The 18274-nt window shown below is 36.6% G+C and overlaps 1 protein-coding gene across 4 annotated transcripts in view; it reads left to right on the top strand.

The window, feature by feature from the left end:
• The first annotated feature begins 7528 nt into the window (after positions 1–7528).
• The window catches only part of ODF2L (outer dense fiber of sperm tails 2 like), a 34911-nt gene continuing 24165 nt past the window's right edge, over positions 7529–18274 (top strand). The window contains exons 1-5 of one of the 4 annotated variants that reach the window (XM_059375296.1): positions 7529–8076; positions 9845–9941; positions 13444–13613; positions 16104–16236; positions 16965–17093. In XM_059375296.1, coding sequence (XP_059231279.1) covers positions 9912–9941; positions 13444–13613; positions 16104–16236; positions 16965–17093 — 462 coding nt within the window. In that variant the 5' untranslated portion in view covers positions 7529–8076; positions 9845–9911. Of the gene's footprint in view, positions 8077–8201; positions 8359–9696; positions 9942–13443; positions 13614–16103; positions 16237–16964; positions 17094–18274 lie in introns of those variants that run through there. The other 3 variants (XM_059375293.1, XM_059375295.1, XM_059375297.1) reach the window with 3 other exon arrangements.

Raw genomic sequence — 18274 nt, 5'->3', positions numbered from 1 at the left:
TTTTATTAACATATAATGTATTATTTGCCCCAGGGGTATAGGCTTAGACATTTCACAGCACTCATCATAGCACATACCCTCCCCAATGTCCATAACCCAGCCACCCCATCCCACCCCACCACCCCCCCAGCAACCCTCCATTTGTTTCTTGAGATTAAGAGTCTCTAATGGTTTGTCTCCCTCCCCAGTCCCATCTTGTTTCATTTTTTCCCTTCCCACCCCCCATGACCCTCCGCCCTTACTCTCATATCAGAGAAATCATATGTCTTTCTCTGATTGACTTATGACTTTTTTTGTTTAGCATAATACCCTCTAGTTCCATCCACGTCATTGCAAGATTTCAATTTTTGATGGCTGCATAGTACTCCATTGTATATATATACACAACATCTTCTTTTATCTATTCATCTATTGATGGACATCTAGGTTCTTACCATAGTTTGGCTATTGTGGACATTGCTGTTATAAACATTCAGGTGCATGTGCCCCTTCGGAGCACTACATTTGTATCTTTAGGGTAAATACCCAGAAAAATACAATCATCTTAAAAACTAAAAATGTACAATGGATGATACATTTTAGCTAAGATCAGATGTTCACAGTATAAAAATATGAAGAGTATTTTAAAAGCAGTGGTTATAAGAAGTGACAAATTTTTTAAAAGAAACTTTTTGGGAAGCATTCTGTCTTTTTCAAAGAAGAAAAAAAGGATGAATTTCTTAGTGTCATAATTTATCCTAAGTGTCATTATATCAGATACATGTTTTATCTTCACTTGGATGAGTTATCATAATATAAATTATTGCAATGAGTCACACACTGTAAATTGCTTACTGAGTAGGGGATAAAGCCAAAAGAGTAAAATTCCAGAATGTAAGAATAAAATTTTCTGCCACATCTGTTTTCAGTTATATACACTGTTATTGGCATTCATCTTTAATCTTGTATTATAATAATCATGTATAAGCAGCAATTAAATCATTAAGTTTTTGGCTTTGAATGTTAGGCTGATAAGACTGACATCCCAGCTCTGGCTTTAACCAACCATGTGGCCTTAGGTAAGTTATTCAACATCTCCATGTCTGATTTTCAGCATTTATAAAATTGGTATAAAATTTAAATAGTACATGTGATGATTACAACTTTGTTTAGGTCACAGTAAATGTTTAATTAATATTAATCCATATTAATTTATGGCTGTTCTTTGGTGTGCTTGGCACCTGCTTAGGCACTGTTGATTGTCCAGCTAGAGGCTTGCTTCTTTCTCTTTCTTGCGGGCAGAACCCGTCTTCTGTGACAGAGGTCAAACCTGTCTGATGCTCATTTTTCCAAGCCTCCCTTATACTGGGGCATGACTGTGACCTGACTCAAGCTGATAACCAGGATTAGTCTGCTAGAGGAGGGAGGTGGAGAAGATGGTGATGTTGAGATTGTTTATAGATAATATTTTCCTTCCTGTGAAAAAAGAGAGAGAGAGAGAGAGAATTACCTAGGAAAATCTCACCCTTCTTTCCTACAAGAGTGCAGGAGCTGAGGGAGATTCTGTGGCCCTTAGGTGGCCCTTAGGTGGAAGGTAAGGAGGGTAGCCAAAAAGTGAGAGTTAGTAGAGCTGAAAGAAAGAGCCCGTCTCCCTGATGACATTGGTGGCAGCTGTGCCAGTCTGGAGAGTGCTTAACTCCAGACACCTTCCTGTGTGAAGTAGGATGTATCTTTAAGCTGCTGTTAGTCAGCTATTCTGTTACTTTCAGCCTAAAATGTTCTAATTGATAAAGACACTTCAAAAAATAACACTGATAATTTCTAAAAAGTGGCGATCAATATTTGGAAACGTGAATATAAAGTGGTTTAACATCTAAGTTGTATGATATTTTGAGGAAAAAAATAATATTAATCTCCTAGATAAAATTTTGGCCAACCAATTTGATCTTCCATACAAAAGGGTCAAGCTGAACTTTCATAAATCAGGGGACACAGACCTAATGAAAGAAGACCATCCAAAGTAAAAAAGCTTAAAAGAAAATAATTTCCTTTAAGATTTTATTTGTTTATTTGAGAGAGAGAGAGACACTGCAAGTTGGAGGGAGGGGGAGAGAGAGTCTGAAGCAGGCTCTGGGCTGAGCACAGAGCTGGAGGCTTGATCCCACAGCTGTGAGATCATGACCTGAGCCGATATCCAGAGTTGGCCACTCAACAGACTGATCCACCCAGGCACCCCTAAAAGAAAATAATGTTAATTTTAAAAAAAAATTTATCATGTTCAGTTAAAAATAATTTTTAAAAAAAGCAAACAACAGGGATGCCTGGGTGGTTCAGTTGGTTGAGCATCAGAAACTTGGTTTCTGCTCTGGTCACAATCTCAGGGTCCTGGGATTAAACCCTGTGTCAGGCTCCATGTTGAGAAAGGAGTGTGCTTGAAATTCTCTCTTTCCCTCTCTCTGCCACTCCTGCTCATCCTTTCTCTCTCTCTCAAATAAATAAATAAAACTTTAAAAGAAAATGTCTTTTACAAGAATGTTCATAGCAGCCTTATTCATGATAACCCAAAACTGCAAACAACTAAATATCTGTCAACAGGAGAATTGATAAATGCATTAATATATTCAGATAACTGAATACTACTACTCCACAATAAGAAGGAATAAACAACTAAAATATGCAACAACATAAATCCATTTTAAAAACATATATATTGAGCAAAGGGAGGCAGATGCAAAAGAATATATATTGTAGGTCTGCATTTAAATGAAGATCAAGAATAAGTACATTTATCTCTAATGACAGAATTAGAAAGTGGTTGTCTTGGAGAGTGCATGTGTGAAGAGTGAAGGTAGTTTTGGTTAATGGGCTGGAAAGAAATGCAAATAAGCTTTCTGGGTTCATGTAAATGTTCTAGGTCTTGTTGTAGGTAGTAGCTTTATGGGTTGTATAATTATCAAAACTCATATTCTGAACATTTAATATCTGTGCACTTTATTGAATGTAAATTATACCTCAATTTAAAAGTGGCCTGTAGGCTGCAGGAATTAAGTAATTATTGAATGAAGTCTTTGATGAGGATGGCATAAAAAAGAATAAAAGATGGAGGGGTGGGTTTGCTATTTATAACTGCACTAAGACGCTTAAAGAAAAATTTGATAAGCTCAGAGAGTCTCTCTTTTTTTTTTTTTAAGATTTTATTTATTTGACAGAGGGAGAGATCACAAGTCGGCAGAGAGGCAGACAGAGAGGCAGACAGAGAGGCAGACAGAGAGGCAGACAGAGAGGGGAGGAAGCAGGCTCCCCACCAAGCAGGGAGCCCAATGCGGGGTTCGATCCTAGGACCTGAGCCAATGGAAGAGGCTTTAACCCACTGAGCCACCCAGGCACCCCAGTTCAGAGGGCTTCTATGATTGCCTTAAAAATGTATCTCTCTAAGTTGCTAGAATGACACATCCAAATCAAGGATTAATGCTGTGAAAGGTTAAACTACAAGGTAAGTTAAATAAACAGACTCACCAGGTCTTTCAGGTAAAAAATTAAGGCATTGATTGAGAAGTTGGATCTTGAGAATTACAGAATCTTTGGGTCAATTTGCATCATTCTATCATCTTGATAGACCCTACAGAGCTCTTTGCTTTCTGAAGAATCTTCCTTCTTGTCTTAAAAGGCCAGTCTTGTCTTCTTTGAAAATTCTGAATTGACTTCATCTGAGGAATTTACCTTGTGAGGAGTTCGTGATTCTTCTCATAACTCACTGCTATCACTTCTTTATATTTTTAGACTAGCACCACCAGTAGAAATAGAATTTTAGTAGCAAAATTAAAAACTAAATTTAAAAAAGAGCTCAATTTAAATTTTAAATATCTTATTTAACTCAAAATGCCCCAAATATTATCATTTCAACAAATGATTATTATAAAAATTTTGTTCTTTTTTCAAATGCAGATTCAGTGTTTGTTTTGCCCATAAAACATGTCTCAGTTAATACTACTCACACTTTATTTTTAAAGATTTTATTTATTTGAGAGAGAGAGAGAACACAAGCAGGGGGAGTGGCAGAGGGAGAGGGAGAAGCAGGCTTTCTGCTGAGTGGGGAACCTGACATGGTACTCGATCCCAGGACCCCAAGATCATGACTGGAGTTGAAGGTGGACGCTTAGCCAACTGAGCCACCCAGTTGCCCGAAGACTACTTGTATTTTAAATGTTCAGTAGGCATAGGTGGCTAGTGGCCTCTACATTCTCTATATTGGACCAGAATTTATTAATATTAGAATTGTTAATATTTGGACTGAATATTTTTTGTTGTAGGGGCTGTTCTGTTCATTGTAGAATGTTCAGCAGCATCCCTGACCTCTACCTACTAGGTGCCAGTATTACTAAGTCCATATATCTATTGAGTTTGATCTCATATAATCCAGGGTACAAGTAAAAATTCTGACTTTGGAGAAGTTAGAATTATGTTGGCAGAAAACTATGGAATATGACAATGAATTCCAGGAATGTTACACCAGGGACAAAGGAATACAATTTTGATGAGATTGAAATGATCAATATGGATATATTTATCAAAGATAATGGACACATAGTGCTTACCTGAGCACCTGGAAGTGGTTCAAGGTTTACTTGGTGGGTTGAAACCCAGATCCAGTAGTGTTCTGCACGAAATAAAGTTGAGATGCTAGAAATCCCAGGATATATTTTAGAGGATTGACTTAAAAGACTTAGGGAGGTAGGATGTTAGAATGGATTTATCATGTGTGACTTAGTCACCTATAATGAAAAATTGCTGGATCTGATAGAGATCAGAACTTCACTACCTTAGCGGAGATTTACAGCACCTTGACCTTGCTTCTTACTTCATGGCTGTTATAATAGGAAGGTCAACTGGTAGGCCATGGAATGGCCCTTTTCTACTCAAACAGTTAACCTAAGTCCCATACCATATTTCTAGAGGAATTCTAGTGATTAGTGCCACCATTAAAGACTTGAAAGATACAAAGGTGATAATTCTCACTGCACTCTCTTTTAATCTATCTGGCTTGGGTAGAAGATCAACGGGTCATCTAATATGTGGATCTGGATGTAGTCTTTTTATCAGGTGAGTAAGTACAATTCCTAGCATCTACTATGCAGATATCGCTCTGGCAAATGTCTTTTATTCACCCTAATATGTGTAGAACAACTGAACTTGTTTTTTAATCTGGAAGTGAGAAAACGTGAGAGAATTTATTGCTTTATGTAAGAAGTATGTTAGTTCTTTAGTTCTCTGTCATACTATAGTGTGCTGAGACCATGATCATTTCATCGCCTTATGGGACATCACTTTTGTCTAATGCATTAATTGTGTTGTGCTGACAGAACCTGATGTTCAGAAAATGGCATATACCTCAATGCCTTGTGTAGTAAATTGTGTTTCCATAGACACAATGTGACTTTGATACTATCCCAACAAGAGATGGAATCTTTTACTTTTTCTCTTCTATTTGGGCTGGCTCTCTGATATATTTTAGATAGCAAAAAGCAGCAGAAGTGGTTCTGTGTAATTTGGGTGGCCTTAGATCTGCAGCTTCTTCCTTTGCTACCAGGGACACTCACTCTTAGGACACACCTGCCATGAACAAAAGCTCAAGTTGGCCACCTGCAGAGCCACATGGATAGGGTGAAGGAGGACTTAGCTTTCCAATTGAGCCCACTTAGTCTCCAAACACATAATTCTGGATATTCCAGCCTCAGCAGCTATCTGGCTACAACCTGATGAGAGACACAAGCAATTGCCATATGGAGGAAAAAACCCACCCAGCTGAACCCTGGCTGAATTTCTTACCACAGAATAATGAACAAATAAAATGGTTGTTTTGTTAAACCCTAAGTTTGTTAAAACAGCAGAAGAAAACCAAAACATGTTGGAAAGAACACAAGTAACTCAAGTGGGGAATAAGTCCTAAGAAAATAATTTATTACACAACCAAACTATTTTTTTAAATTGCTTTTTTATTTTGTTAAATTTTATTTGTATTCATCAAGTATCTTTAAACTACTATTTCATTGTTTACTTCTATTTCATTTTACTGTTTACTACTTTTCATTTCATTATTTCAGCTTACTATTTCATGCTCACTTTTACCATTATAGTATATATTTGTTCCTATGGGGAAGAAAAATAAAATTACTATCCAACATTGCACCTTGCATCCTACACACAGATGTACCACTAATGATGTTTTAAATGCTTTATATCAGAGGTCTGTACACTCTGTCCTGAGCCAAATCTATCCTGGTATCTACTTTTATAAATAAAGTTTTTATGGAACAGAGCCAAACCATGTGTTTATGTATCCTTTATGACATCTGTATGCATCAAGGACAGAATTAAATATGACAGAGACTGTATAATCCACAAAATCTAAAATATTTAGTATGTGGCCTTTTACAGAAGAAAGTACATTGGCCTCTGCTTTAAATTATTAGAACATCCTTAATGTATTATTTTGTAAGTAGTCAAGTACTTAATGATATTTGGGGAAATTGACTGGCATTTTTGGTGGGCTGAATTAATTTTTTTTCCATTTAAATAATTTAAAATAAGGGATCTTTCTATCCAAAACTTCATTATCCAACCAGATTTCAAATTCAAATTTAGATTCGATTAGATTTAGATGAGAGATGCCATATTTACCTGGGCAGTTCAAATAGTCAGTTTGAGAATCTAATATAATCATCTTGAGATTTTGTGACTGCTTTTCCTTTTGCATGTCTTATAAAGGTGGTTATATCTAACACTGATGCAATCTAATTAAGTATTTTTCATAAGAGAAGCCTAACTTCTGTGTACAATTATTTTATTATGACAAGCTAGTAAGGTTAGCTAGAATCCCAGGTAAGTGTTAGAAAAACCCTCAAAATTACTTTCCTTGCACCGATTTCACGTGTCGACTTCCGGTTTTGTTTGTTTGTTTGTTTGTTTCTTAAACAAGGAAGACTAGCCCAGAGTAGCCGTTAGTTGACTTGCCAGAGCTCATGATCCATCAGTAAGAGATGGATCCGGTCTCCACAGCTTTTTAGCATTTGTGTATATGGAACAGTAATATGTTCTTTATGAATGAACTCTTAAAAACTGCCATGAACTTCCTGCTGGATAAGCAGCACTGGAAAACAAAACAAAACAAAACAAAGATAGCTTTGCTGTAATCATCAATGGGAAATGTTCTCAAATAAAACCAATAATGAAGTATGCCACGGTGTGGCTAAACTGCTCAACTGACGTATGAAATTCGCTCTATTTGCTTATCTCCCGTGATGGTGCACAATTCTTCACACGAACTTCAAGGTGAGGTGGACTTTTAGTTTCCCAGGTAAAACTTCGCCTGGCTGGTTCAGGAGCGTAGAGATCATACTCGTTGCCTGTTGTACAGATGCAAAGAATCTGAAATCTGAAAGTCGCCTTAGATCACCGTCCAGGTCCCTAATTGAACAGAAGGGAAGGCCTGGGGAAGATCTCCGCTAAACAGCAATACTATATACTTAAAGTTCCTTTGTAGGGGCGGTTGCTTGGGCTTTTTCAAATGTCCCCTTTAAAAAGCAAAAGCAGGGCAATTCCAGGCCAACTGTTAGAAAATGCGGAATCTATCGGTTATATTTCCTTTTCTAGGTTGAGCTCAACTGATAGTTTTGGTAATTATACGAAAGTGAGGCCTCTCCCGTAAAACAAAAGGTTTCAAGGGCGGGCGGGAAAAGTTTCCCCAGAGCGGCAACTGAGAGACAAAACGCCTCTCCCAGGCCCCGCCCCCTCATTCCCGCCAATCGCAACAGACGCAGGCCCTTGCTTTCCTGAGCCCGGCCAATCGGCTGCTTCGGCTGTGGGCCCGACGCAAAGGGCGGGGCGTCCGTTGCCAGAGAAGCCACAGGAGGTTACTAGCGCGGCTTTCGTCCCGCTTGCACCAGGGAGGGCACCCTTCCAAAGCAAGCAGTTCTAGGGATTCGCCTGCTTGCCACCTCACCTTGCAGCTCACCTTTTGGCTTCCTTTCTAGCTTTTACCTGCGGCACTGCCCCCTGCGTCCCTCTCTCTCCTAGCCGACCCAGGGCCGGAGAGCACAGGTATACGGCAGTGGTTTCCACTAACGTTCGCTGAGGCGTCATCTTCGCGGCCCCTTTGGACCCTTCCATAGCTGAGCGGCACCGGGCTGACGTCACGGCGGCGTGCTGACGTAGCGGTCGGGGCGTAGGCACGCTTTTGGGAGGGGGAGGCTTGGTCTCGGACCGCTTCCCTGCGGTTACCGCGGACGCATTTTGGGGTTCTGGAGATAAGGGCTGTGGTGGGTCCCGGAAATGAAATGCCTTCACGTCCACCCAGAGCTAAACCTCAGCCCCTTTTTGCCTGTACGTGCCACTTCCCCAGAGTTGACTGCCTGGCTTGGGGAAAAGGCAGCGAGGCTCGTCCTCCTAGAGATGTGGTTCCCAGGACCCCAGGGTAGATCTTAGTAGATGGGCTTTTCCAGAACGAAGCCCTTTTCTGGCCGGCGTTTCCTTGTGAAACAGTTCTCTTACCCAACTGGCTTTCAAGCGACCACCATATAATCTATACCCGATTGTGGTAGGCCCTGGGGCCCCTTTAGTGAAGAATACTATGGGAAGCCTCGGAAATTAAGTCCTTCTCCAGGTTCCTTCTAGGTTTCCAGACTCTGTAGGAAACTCCTTCATGTGTGTGGCCTTGGACTGTCACTTAACTTTACTGGCTTCAGTTTCCTTAACTGGAAAACGAGAGCAATAATAGTCACTTTGAGGGGTTGTAAAAAAGTGATCAAGTAAACTACAGTGTCAGGTTTTGAGTACAGGTAGTAAGGGGAGCATTTTTTTTTTTTTTTGAAGATTTTATTTTATTTATTTGAGAGAGATGACAAGTAGGTGGGGGGGAGGGTTGGGGGGGTGGGAAGGGAGGAGCAGGCTCCCCGCTGAGCAGAGAGCCCCATATGGGGCTCGATCCCAGGACCCTGGGACCATGCCCTAAGCCAAAGGCAGAGGCTTTAACCCACTGAGCCACCCAGGTGCCCCAGAGGTGCATGTTGATTGAGAAAACCATTACCACACCGGGGCTGGTATTTAGGATGTCTATTTCAGAGACAAAGTTTCCCTGTCACCTCACCCATAGTAAGGTTTCAGGTGTTTTTTAATTAATGAGGTGTTTGGAGTAGTTTTAAACGCTACTTGGTTAGTTAAAAGAACAAACTACAGAAAACCTGTTTGTGAAATTAGTTTGCTTTCCTTCTGCTTAGAATAAGAGTGTCATGGTCATGTTCCTAATTCTTCAACAGTTAGGTATCCATTTTCTGCTTCACTTTCTTCTACTTTCATGGTTGATGGGTATAAATAATATGGTTTTTGTATCCAAAAAACCCAAAGGTATGAGAAAGTGGCTTTGTTTATATTGTACAGATGAATGAGACTCAAGGAGCTGAATATAGCAGTGAGGTTGGCATCTATCAGTGTCAGGTTTTGAGTACAGGTAGTCAATTCTTTTGGAAGTCAGTTGTTTTCCCTTGGGCTCTGGTTTAGTAGTCCTCAACTTATGACTTCTTTGATGATGATTTGTAATGATTCTGTAAAGAACAGATCTTGAAGGAATTGTTTTTAAAAGTTGGTTTTATACAGATAACCGAGGCCTGCAAATAATTTAAGGAATGGGGATTGACTCAGTATGGTTTTTTTTTTTTTTTAAAGATGAAAAAATTTAAAGAGAAGACCTGGTGGGAAAGCAGTCCCCAAAACGAGTCAAAGGGGCCCTAAATTTTAAAAAAAGCCACTCAAGCAAACAAACAAAAAACCCCACCTGTAAGTGCTGCTTTATTCTGTTCAAACCTCCCCACAGCTTGGCTGGCAAAGGTTTCTCCCATGTAGAAGAGGCAACTAAGGCCCGCTGTGCTTGAGAGTTGTCCATGTCAGGTGGTTCTAAGGACCAAGAACGGGTGAGTCTGGCTCGGTATTTTATTTTAATATGCTGCCTCTGGGTCAACAAGGATTAGTTAAATTATTCTCAGGCTACCTGTACTCTGAGAAAGAAGAAATAATACTTTCAGGAGATTTTCTTCAAGCTCAGAAGTTATTTTGGTACTTAAAGGGATAAGCTGTCATTTTCTGGAACAGGTATGTGGAGCAGTCCATTCAGATGGGTAAGTGAGGTGTTCTATTTGGGTCACTTTCTCTACTGATCTCTTGCTATTCTAATTCCTTCATTGCTTTTCAAGGTTTTTTTTTTTTTTTTTTTTTTTTAATCACCAGTGGAAACAACTTTTGATTGCTGCAAATTTTTTTCTAGGAAAAGAATGCTGGAATTTCATCTCTCTGGGACTTGAATAACCAGTTTCACTGTTTCTGCTCTTCTACCCTCATATGCATGGTCCAGCCTCCAAAATACCACTGAATTTATCCTTTAAAGATGCACTTTTGATCTGTCATTATCTTGCTTAAAATGATTTAATGGTCTGTCTTAATCTTTAGGAAAAAATTCAAACTTTTGAGCTTGGCATGCAGTGACCACTTCCATGTGTCCAGTTTCGTCCTTTGCCACTTGGCCTTACAAATCATGTCCCTTCGTGATTTCCTTCCTCTAGCATGTACTTGATCCTCTACCTAGAATGCCTTTTTCTCTTCCTTTTTGTCACTCCCATTTGTTCTGCAGGACTCTACAAATTCTTTAGTAAACTTTGACTAGTGTGAAGAACAGTGAGAGAGATGAGCAGCATTCCTATATCTACTTTGTGTTCTTTGCTGAATATTTCAGTGAATTTTTCGGGAGAAGCTGTGTGCTCTTGTTTGAAGCCAGTGGGAGCTCGTTTTCCAAGAATTAACGTTTGGCAAAACAAATTGAAATCTTGAGGTTCTTATGCTGTTCTCTTCAGAGAGATTGGTTTTAAGTACATATTTGTCTGCAGCTGGTTCATTTACTTAGCGCAATCTAGTTGCTAAGGAAGGGCCTGAACTGGGATCTTTCTTTTCTCTGACCATGGCCAGCATTACAGTCCCTGAACAGCCATCTCTCAAATGCTTGTTGTTGGCCAAAATGGAACATACTTTAGTGAGTGTAGCGGGGTCAGCATAAACCATGACCATGCCTGGAAAAAGCTTTAAGTACATGCCTTTTTGATAGGGGACTGGTAAAGTCATCTCTGTATAGGAAATTTAATTCTTTAAACATTAAAATATGTTTAAATTGCCAGTCTTTAGGTGTTTGGTTATTAAATATGTGTGCAGAATATGTGTCTTTGTTTCAACACCAAGTTGTACAGAAGTATATTTGTCAATTGGCAGTATATTCCATGTAATTGAAAACATTTTCTTGCAAAACATCTGCTTTTCTGTAGAAGAATACATTTGGCTCACTAAAATGATAGCATTTTTTTGTAAAGGTAGGAGTTTTTATGCTAAAGAAAATTGTTGTTCAGCACACATATGTTTTTAGTTATAGTATTGTCACAATACACAAATGTGGAGTGCCTTGGAAACTCTGAACAATTTTTATCCTGGAAAATATTTCTAGATTATAAGAATATAATTGTTGATAATTCCTATGGATATATCTGAGACTTGACTTACATAGTTCTCTATGTTTTGAGGAATCAGTAATCAAGGTAACATTTCTGAATGTTGGGCTAAGAGTCATTCTAAGATCTCTGTTTTTACAATGCTTTAATTTTATTTGTTTACCCTTTATGGTAAGACACAGTTACTTTTTACAGGTGATGAAGCAGAAAAATGTAGTATTTCATCTTGTGATAAAACTTTTAGAAAAATTGTATAAATGTTGCCAGTAGCCCCCAGAGCCAAGTAAGAACTCATTTAAAAAATGCTGATACCAAACTGACTACCAATTGAAGAACCCTAATCCCCTTACAGTTATTTTTGAACTTTTATTTAAAACATAGGAAACATTTTTCTTTTAATGATTCCCCCAAAAGCTAAATCAATGAAGTGAATAAGTAAAAAGCAGCTGCCTTTATTCATCACATTAACTGCTCTAAGCCTTGAGTCCTCTCCTTCAATTACTGCTTGGCTTTGATAAGGCTTGTGGGTACTAAGGATTCAAACGTAAATAAGGTATTCTTTCTTTAGATTCCAGTGTGCAGAGCAACAAATTTTAAGCAAGTGAATGAATGAAAGATAAATACCAGTTCCTCTGTGAGTGGGGTAACTGTTGGAACCAAACGATAGTACTGTTGATTGCAGTGATTTATTTAGATCATATTCTTCTTCATCCTTAGGTTCGGTTTTACATTTGATTTTTTATATCCATCTATTTTTAATTCTTCTTCAATTCCTTAAGACTTCAGATAGCTCAAAATATTGTTATGTCCTACTAAAAGATGTTTCATATTTGCACCATTCAAGTAGATCATCTTAGATATCTGTAGGTTAGTTGGCAGTTCCATTTGTACATGTATTTAAAAAATATTAACATGCTTCTCATTGGTCTGTATCCTAAATATTTGTTTCTGAAGTGTATAGAACCTTTAGACAAAAATAGATGTATTTTTACAGACACTTTCAAAGTGTCATTTAGAACTATAAGTAATTTTCAACCTCTAATTCTTCATATCTAAAGTACTGAAAATTCCTGAACAAATATATAAGACAGGTTTATAAAAATAAATTACAAAGAGGTAAAATATCTCTGAAAAAATGCACAAGATATTAAATATAACATTTGATTTTGTATAAATGTAAGATGTATAAATATAAGTCAGGAAGACACAATATATTAGAGTTTTGAAAACACAGCCTTAATGATTGCTGAACTACTATTTCATTACTTAAAATGTAACAGTTCTGAAGAAATTCATTGAGTATTCCTGTTTAAAAAAATGATCTCTAAGTTTGGGTGAAAACAGTTGTTTAGTTAAACTTAGAAGTATTTGTCATCTGCCTATTCGTTATCACCAAAAAATACCCTAGATTGAGCTGGGAAATGGGAATAAATCAATTTAATTTTGTAAATTTTGTAAACTTTCAAAAGAATAGCTTAATCTTCTTGTAGCTATTGTTGCCAGATACTTTGAAAAATATATGAAATTTCTACTGTTCTAGGCATACATAACATACATTTCCTATTGGGTAGATATAATGAAACTGAGGACCAGAGTTAACCATAGTTTTTATATTTTTTTTTCTAGTATGACTGGATTAAGTTATTGTAATACTTCAAGAAATAGATTAATAAAAATTTCTACATTCTTGTGGTTATGTAGAAAATAACAAGCCTTTTGGAAACTGTGGAATTGGCAATTGTTGAATGGTTGTGCAATGGAATTTTGATAGTTTTTAAATTAGTATCACAATGAGTAGCAGTTATAATTTCTGTTTTGTCTGTAAAATATTATTCTTTATACATGTTTAGGATTTTTATCTTATAGGTTAATGATAGAAAAAAGAAACTACTGAAATGATAAGTTTAATAACTAAAATATTTCTTAGCTTTCACCTTATGAAGAAAAGTTGTGGAAGCCACCTATAAATCCGTTTACCAAGTTTATGGAGAAACCTGCAATTGATAGAAGTCATTCAGAAGAATTATGTTCTCATTTTACAAGTACACCAGAGGACGAACATTTACCACAAGCTGCCAGTGAAAGTCATCTCAGCTGGTATTCTCAATTATAGCAGGGGATATCTAATTTTCTGTTTTTAGCATTTCATATTTTGTCCATACTGTTAATTATTTGAATCAAATACAGCATTCTTTCAATAATAACTTCTTCAACTCTAGCAATTCATATGTTTATTTAAACTGATTACAAATCATTACTCGTTTAGCAGAATTGGTCTAGTTTTTTGGAATCTTAATGAAATCAAATAAAAATGAAGGCCTTAACTATTGAAAGTTATTAAAGTATTAAGCCTTATAGCTAAGGTAAATGAAAATAGAAATACTGTGGAATTTTGGAAATGTAGTTAATGAGTACTAATTCACTGTCATTTGGAGTATTGCTATATAACAAATACCTGTCATATTTTGCTATCTCCTTTAGAATAGGGAATACATGGGGGTGCCTGAGTAGTTCAGTCAGTTGAATGTTCAGTTCTTGTTTTCAGTCAGGTCATATGTCAGGGTCCTGGGATTGAGCCCCACACTGGACTGCACACCAGTTGGGAGTCTGCTTGAGATTTTCTCCTTCCCTCTCCGTCTGCCCCTCCCCCCAAATAAATAAAATCTTAAAAAACATACGGAATATTTAAATGACTCATTGCTCCTTAGATGACAGTCTTTTTTTTTTTTTTTTTTTTCCTTTTAAGATTTTATTTATTTATTTGAGAGAGAGAGAGAGCACAAACATATCTGCTCCCACAGGGAGCCTGATGCAGGGCTTGATTTCAGGACCTTGAGATTGTGACCTGAGCCAACAGCAGATGCTTAACCAGCTGAGCTACCCACGTGCCCTGCAAAATGACAGTCTTAAAACACCGTTATTGTCACTGTTGATAGTATAGTCTAGCTTCTGTTTAACTTGTAAATGACAGTGATATTTGGTCATATATAATCATTTGACTTTCTTCTGCCCATGGTTTTTAATAATGGGCAACTGTTATTTACAGCCAACATCTTACACCCATCACGTTAAGCCAGCTGTAATTAAGAACACAGTCTGCTTTCAGACATAGCCTCTAAGATCCCATCAGTTGTTGATGAGCCATTATATTATGTTTTGTAAAGAAAGAAAAAAACTGCCTATTGAATAAAGATACAGTGCTTTTTTTTTTTTAAGATTTTATTTATTTATTTGACAGAGAGGGACATAATGAGAAAGAGAGAACACAAGCAGGGAGAGAGGGAGAAGGAGAAGCAGACTTCCAGCCGAGCAGGGAGCCTGACTGGGGGCTCGATTCCAGGACCCTGTGATCATGACTTGAGCCGAAGACAGACGCTTAAGAACCGAACCATCCAGGCACCCCGATACGAGCAGATATGTTTGTGCTCTCTCTCTCTCTCACCCCGATACGATTCTTTCTTATGACTTGTTATTTTATTTATAAATATTGAAAAAGCTCCTTCAGACTTAATTATACATAGATTTTGACTTCAAATAACTCTATGCTTATATAAGAATAAAATATAAATGAAGTAAAGTAGGGTATTCTCAAAATTTTCTTATACTCAAAATCCGACTCTTCTGAGTTACTTTTTGACTCAGAGTTGTCCTAGCTATTAAGAGTATTGGTGATGTGGCATTTCTTAGGAGCATCTCTAACTGAAATAAGATTTACTGGTGCTCGGCTCTTAGAATATCCAGCAAGCCTGTTTTGGAGTCTTGCTTCTGGAATGTTGCTAAACATTCCTACATCACTAGCTTCTTCAACTCCTCCATGATCCTCGATTCCTAGGATTTAAAAAGTGCTACACCCCATTTCAGGTATTCTTGAAAGTATTGGCCACCTTTAAGTTCTAGGCATGTGCAAGAAAGAACTTACGGTTGCTTCTTAACTAACAAAGATTACAAGAAGCATCCTGATTTCAGGATGTAAAAATGTGACCAAAGAGATATCTCTTACAATGACACACAGTAAGTAGTGTCTAGGTAATTGAGAAGGCAAATATTAATAGTTTGTTTTGAATAATGATGTATTATAAAGCCAAGCATGAAGGATTTTTGAGATCTCGAGAGCTTTAGTTTTTCGTGTTCTATTTGTTTAGCTTATTTGTTCTTCTGGAGGAATTTTTGGTGAAGGACATGAAAGTTTCAAGAAAGCATTAGGGAATAAGGTCTAGAAAGACAAATCTTTTGGGTTTGGAGAAGAGAGAAGATAAGGAGGTAAAAAAGACATAAACATATTCCCACAAATCATTTTACAAACCAGAAAAGAGATGTTGAACAATTACAAACAGCACAGTGAAGTGTTGCTGTTGGTGGTTTTTGTGTGTTACATATCTAAATGTTAAAAAATTTTTCTGTGTATATTAAGTATAGAAAAATAAGGGAGTATAGGAAAAATTTGATACATTTTTAGTGACAACTTACTGTTACATTTTGGAGAGCAGTTTGTGTAACTGATAGTTACACTGTGTTATATTTCCATAAAAGTATAACTACTTGATGTGACAGATTTAACTTAAATTTTATTTGTATATATATAATTAGTCTAAAGCAGGACATCCTAAATGAAAAGACTGACCTGGAAGCAACATTTAAGGAAGCTGAGTTGGCAACCTGTTCTGTAGAATTACTTTTGCCATTATTTAAGAATACCATTGAAGATATTAGTTTTGAAAATGTGAGTATCTGACTTGTGAACATCTAATAAAATGTACAACAAGCATGATACTCGGCATACATTAATTGTAGTTATATCTTAACATAGTTATGGACACATACTGGTTTTTGATATAAAAAATTGAAGGTTTATCAGTCTCCTATGTCATTAACTGAAATTTTTTTCTTCAAAGATAATCTCAGGCATGCACTTGATAAGAGGTTAAGCTGGAAAGCATATACCTTGGTACTTGATTTATCTGAAGTTCAACTAGAGAGTCAACTATTTTAAGAGTAAATTTAAACTAAAATATTCTAAGATGAAATATATCTATTTTCTATAGTGTTGTATGGAATAGAAACTTGTATTCCAAAATTTCAGTGTACTAAAGTTTGAGTTAGAGATGAAAAATAAATTGTATTCTACTAGCTTCATTACAATAAATGCCTGAAGTACTGTAGGACTTATGCTCTTATTTTGATTTTATTAGTTTAATATATGATGTACTTTAATATACTATTAATAAACTTGGCAAAATTTACTCTTACCATATGCAAAAATGATTTTGTGGCTAGAATAAAGTATTCTTTGATACTTTACTGCAACATTGTATTTTAGGTGTTTTAATACTGTAATACTTAATACTTAAAATACAGTAACGCTGTAATTTAGGTGTCTTAATGTATCTTTAAAAAAATTTTTTTTAATGCTGTATCTTAAAAAGGTATGTGGTTCTTACATTTTGTCAGGCTGATCTTTTTGCCTCCAATTTGAAGAAGATCTCTGAACAGAAGGAAATATTAACAAAAGAATTAGACACTTTTAAACGTGTAAAAAAAACTTTGGAACGTCTTCTTAGAAAGACAGAATACCAACAAGTAAGGGCTCCTAAGCACTAATGTAATAGATGTATTTCTCACTTGAAGGATTTGCTATTTCTTAAACTGTAGAAATTGAATTATTGGTAAATTTGAAATGGAAATAATTCTTGAATTTTTGTTTGAAGTGGAAATCATTAAACTAACCCTTACTCTTAATGTTTCACAAATAGTTCTACATGAAAGCAGCATGTTTTTATAGGAAAAACACTTATATTTTCTATCTCAAAATTTTTCATTATTTGTTAAAGTTCATCTCATCTGGTTACGATAAAATTTTCTTAGAATTTAAGCTCCTTTGTACCATTGTATTCATACATGGATTAATCTTTGGTGGCTAACAGTTTTTTGCGAGATAATTCATATACCATACAATTCACCCATTTAAAGTGTACAATTCAGTGATTTTTAGTGTATTTGCAGAACTGTGCAGCAATCACCACAGCCAATGTTAGAGCATTTTCAGCACCACAAAAAGGAACCCCATGGCCTTTAAAAGTTTGCCCACCACCCAACCCCACCCACCCCTCCTTACCCTATTATCTGCTTTCTGTTTTTATGAATTTTCTGATTCTGGATATTTCATGTAAACAGATTCACATAAAATGTGGTTCTTCACAACTGCCTTTCATTTAACATAGTGCCTTCATGGTTCATTCATGTTGTAGCACACATCAGTGCTTCATTCCTCTTTATTACCAATAATATTTCATTATATGGCTATTCCATTTTTCACTTGTCCATTCCTCAGTTGATGGATATGTGGGTTGCTCCACTTTTGGGCTGTTATGCATAAAGCTGCTGTGAACATTTATTTACAAGTTGATTATACCCAAGAGAAATGAAAATATATGTATGCCAAGCAATTCCACTGTGTCCCTCTACATAAGTCTAAGAGTAGGCTTTATGTAGTCCATGAGCCCTCTGAAATTGTGTGTGCAATTTTGCATTATATGTACATGGCATAAATGCTTTTGGGTGAAAGGAATTTATAGCTTTTTCACATACTCAAGCAGGAGTATGGCCCTCAAAATGAATAAACATTTTTCTATGTTCTCATTTAAAATACCTACATAGAATTCCTTTACTAATGTGCTGTGATTCTTTAAAGAAAAAAAAATTCTTGGTTGCCAGAATTAAGGTTGTTTATATTTTTTACTATTATAAGCAGCCCAGTGAGC

The sequence above is a fragment of the Mustela nigripes genome, chromosome 14, assembly GCF_022355385.1.
Source record: "Mustela nigripes isolate SB6536 chromosome 14, MUSNIG.SB6536, whole genome shotgun sequence".
Taxonomy (NCBI): Eukaryota; Metazoa; Chordata; class Mammalia; order Carnivora; family Mustelidae; genus Mustela; species Mustela nigripes.
This window is presented reverse-complemented; position numbering and strand designations above follow the sequence as displayed.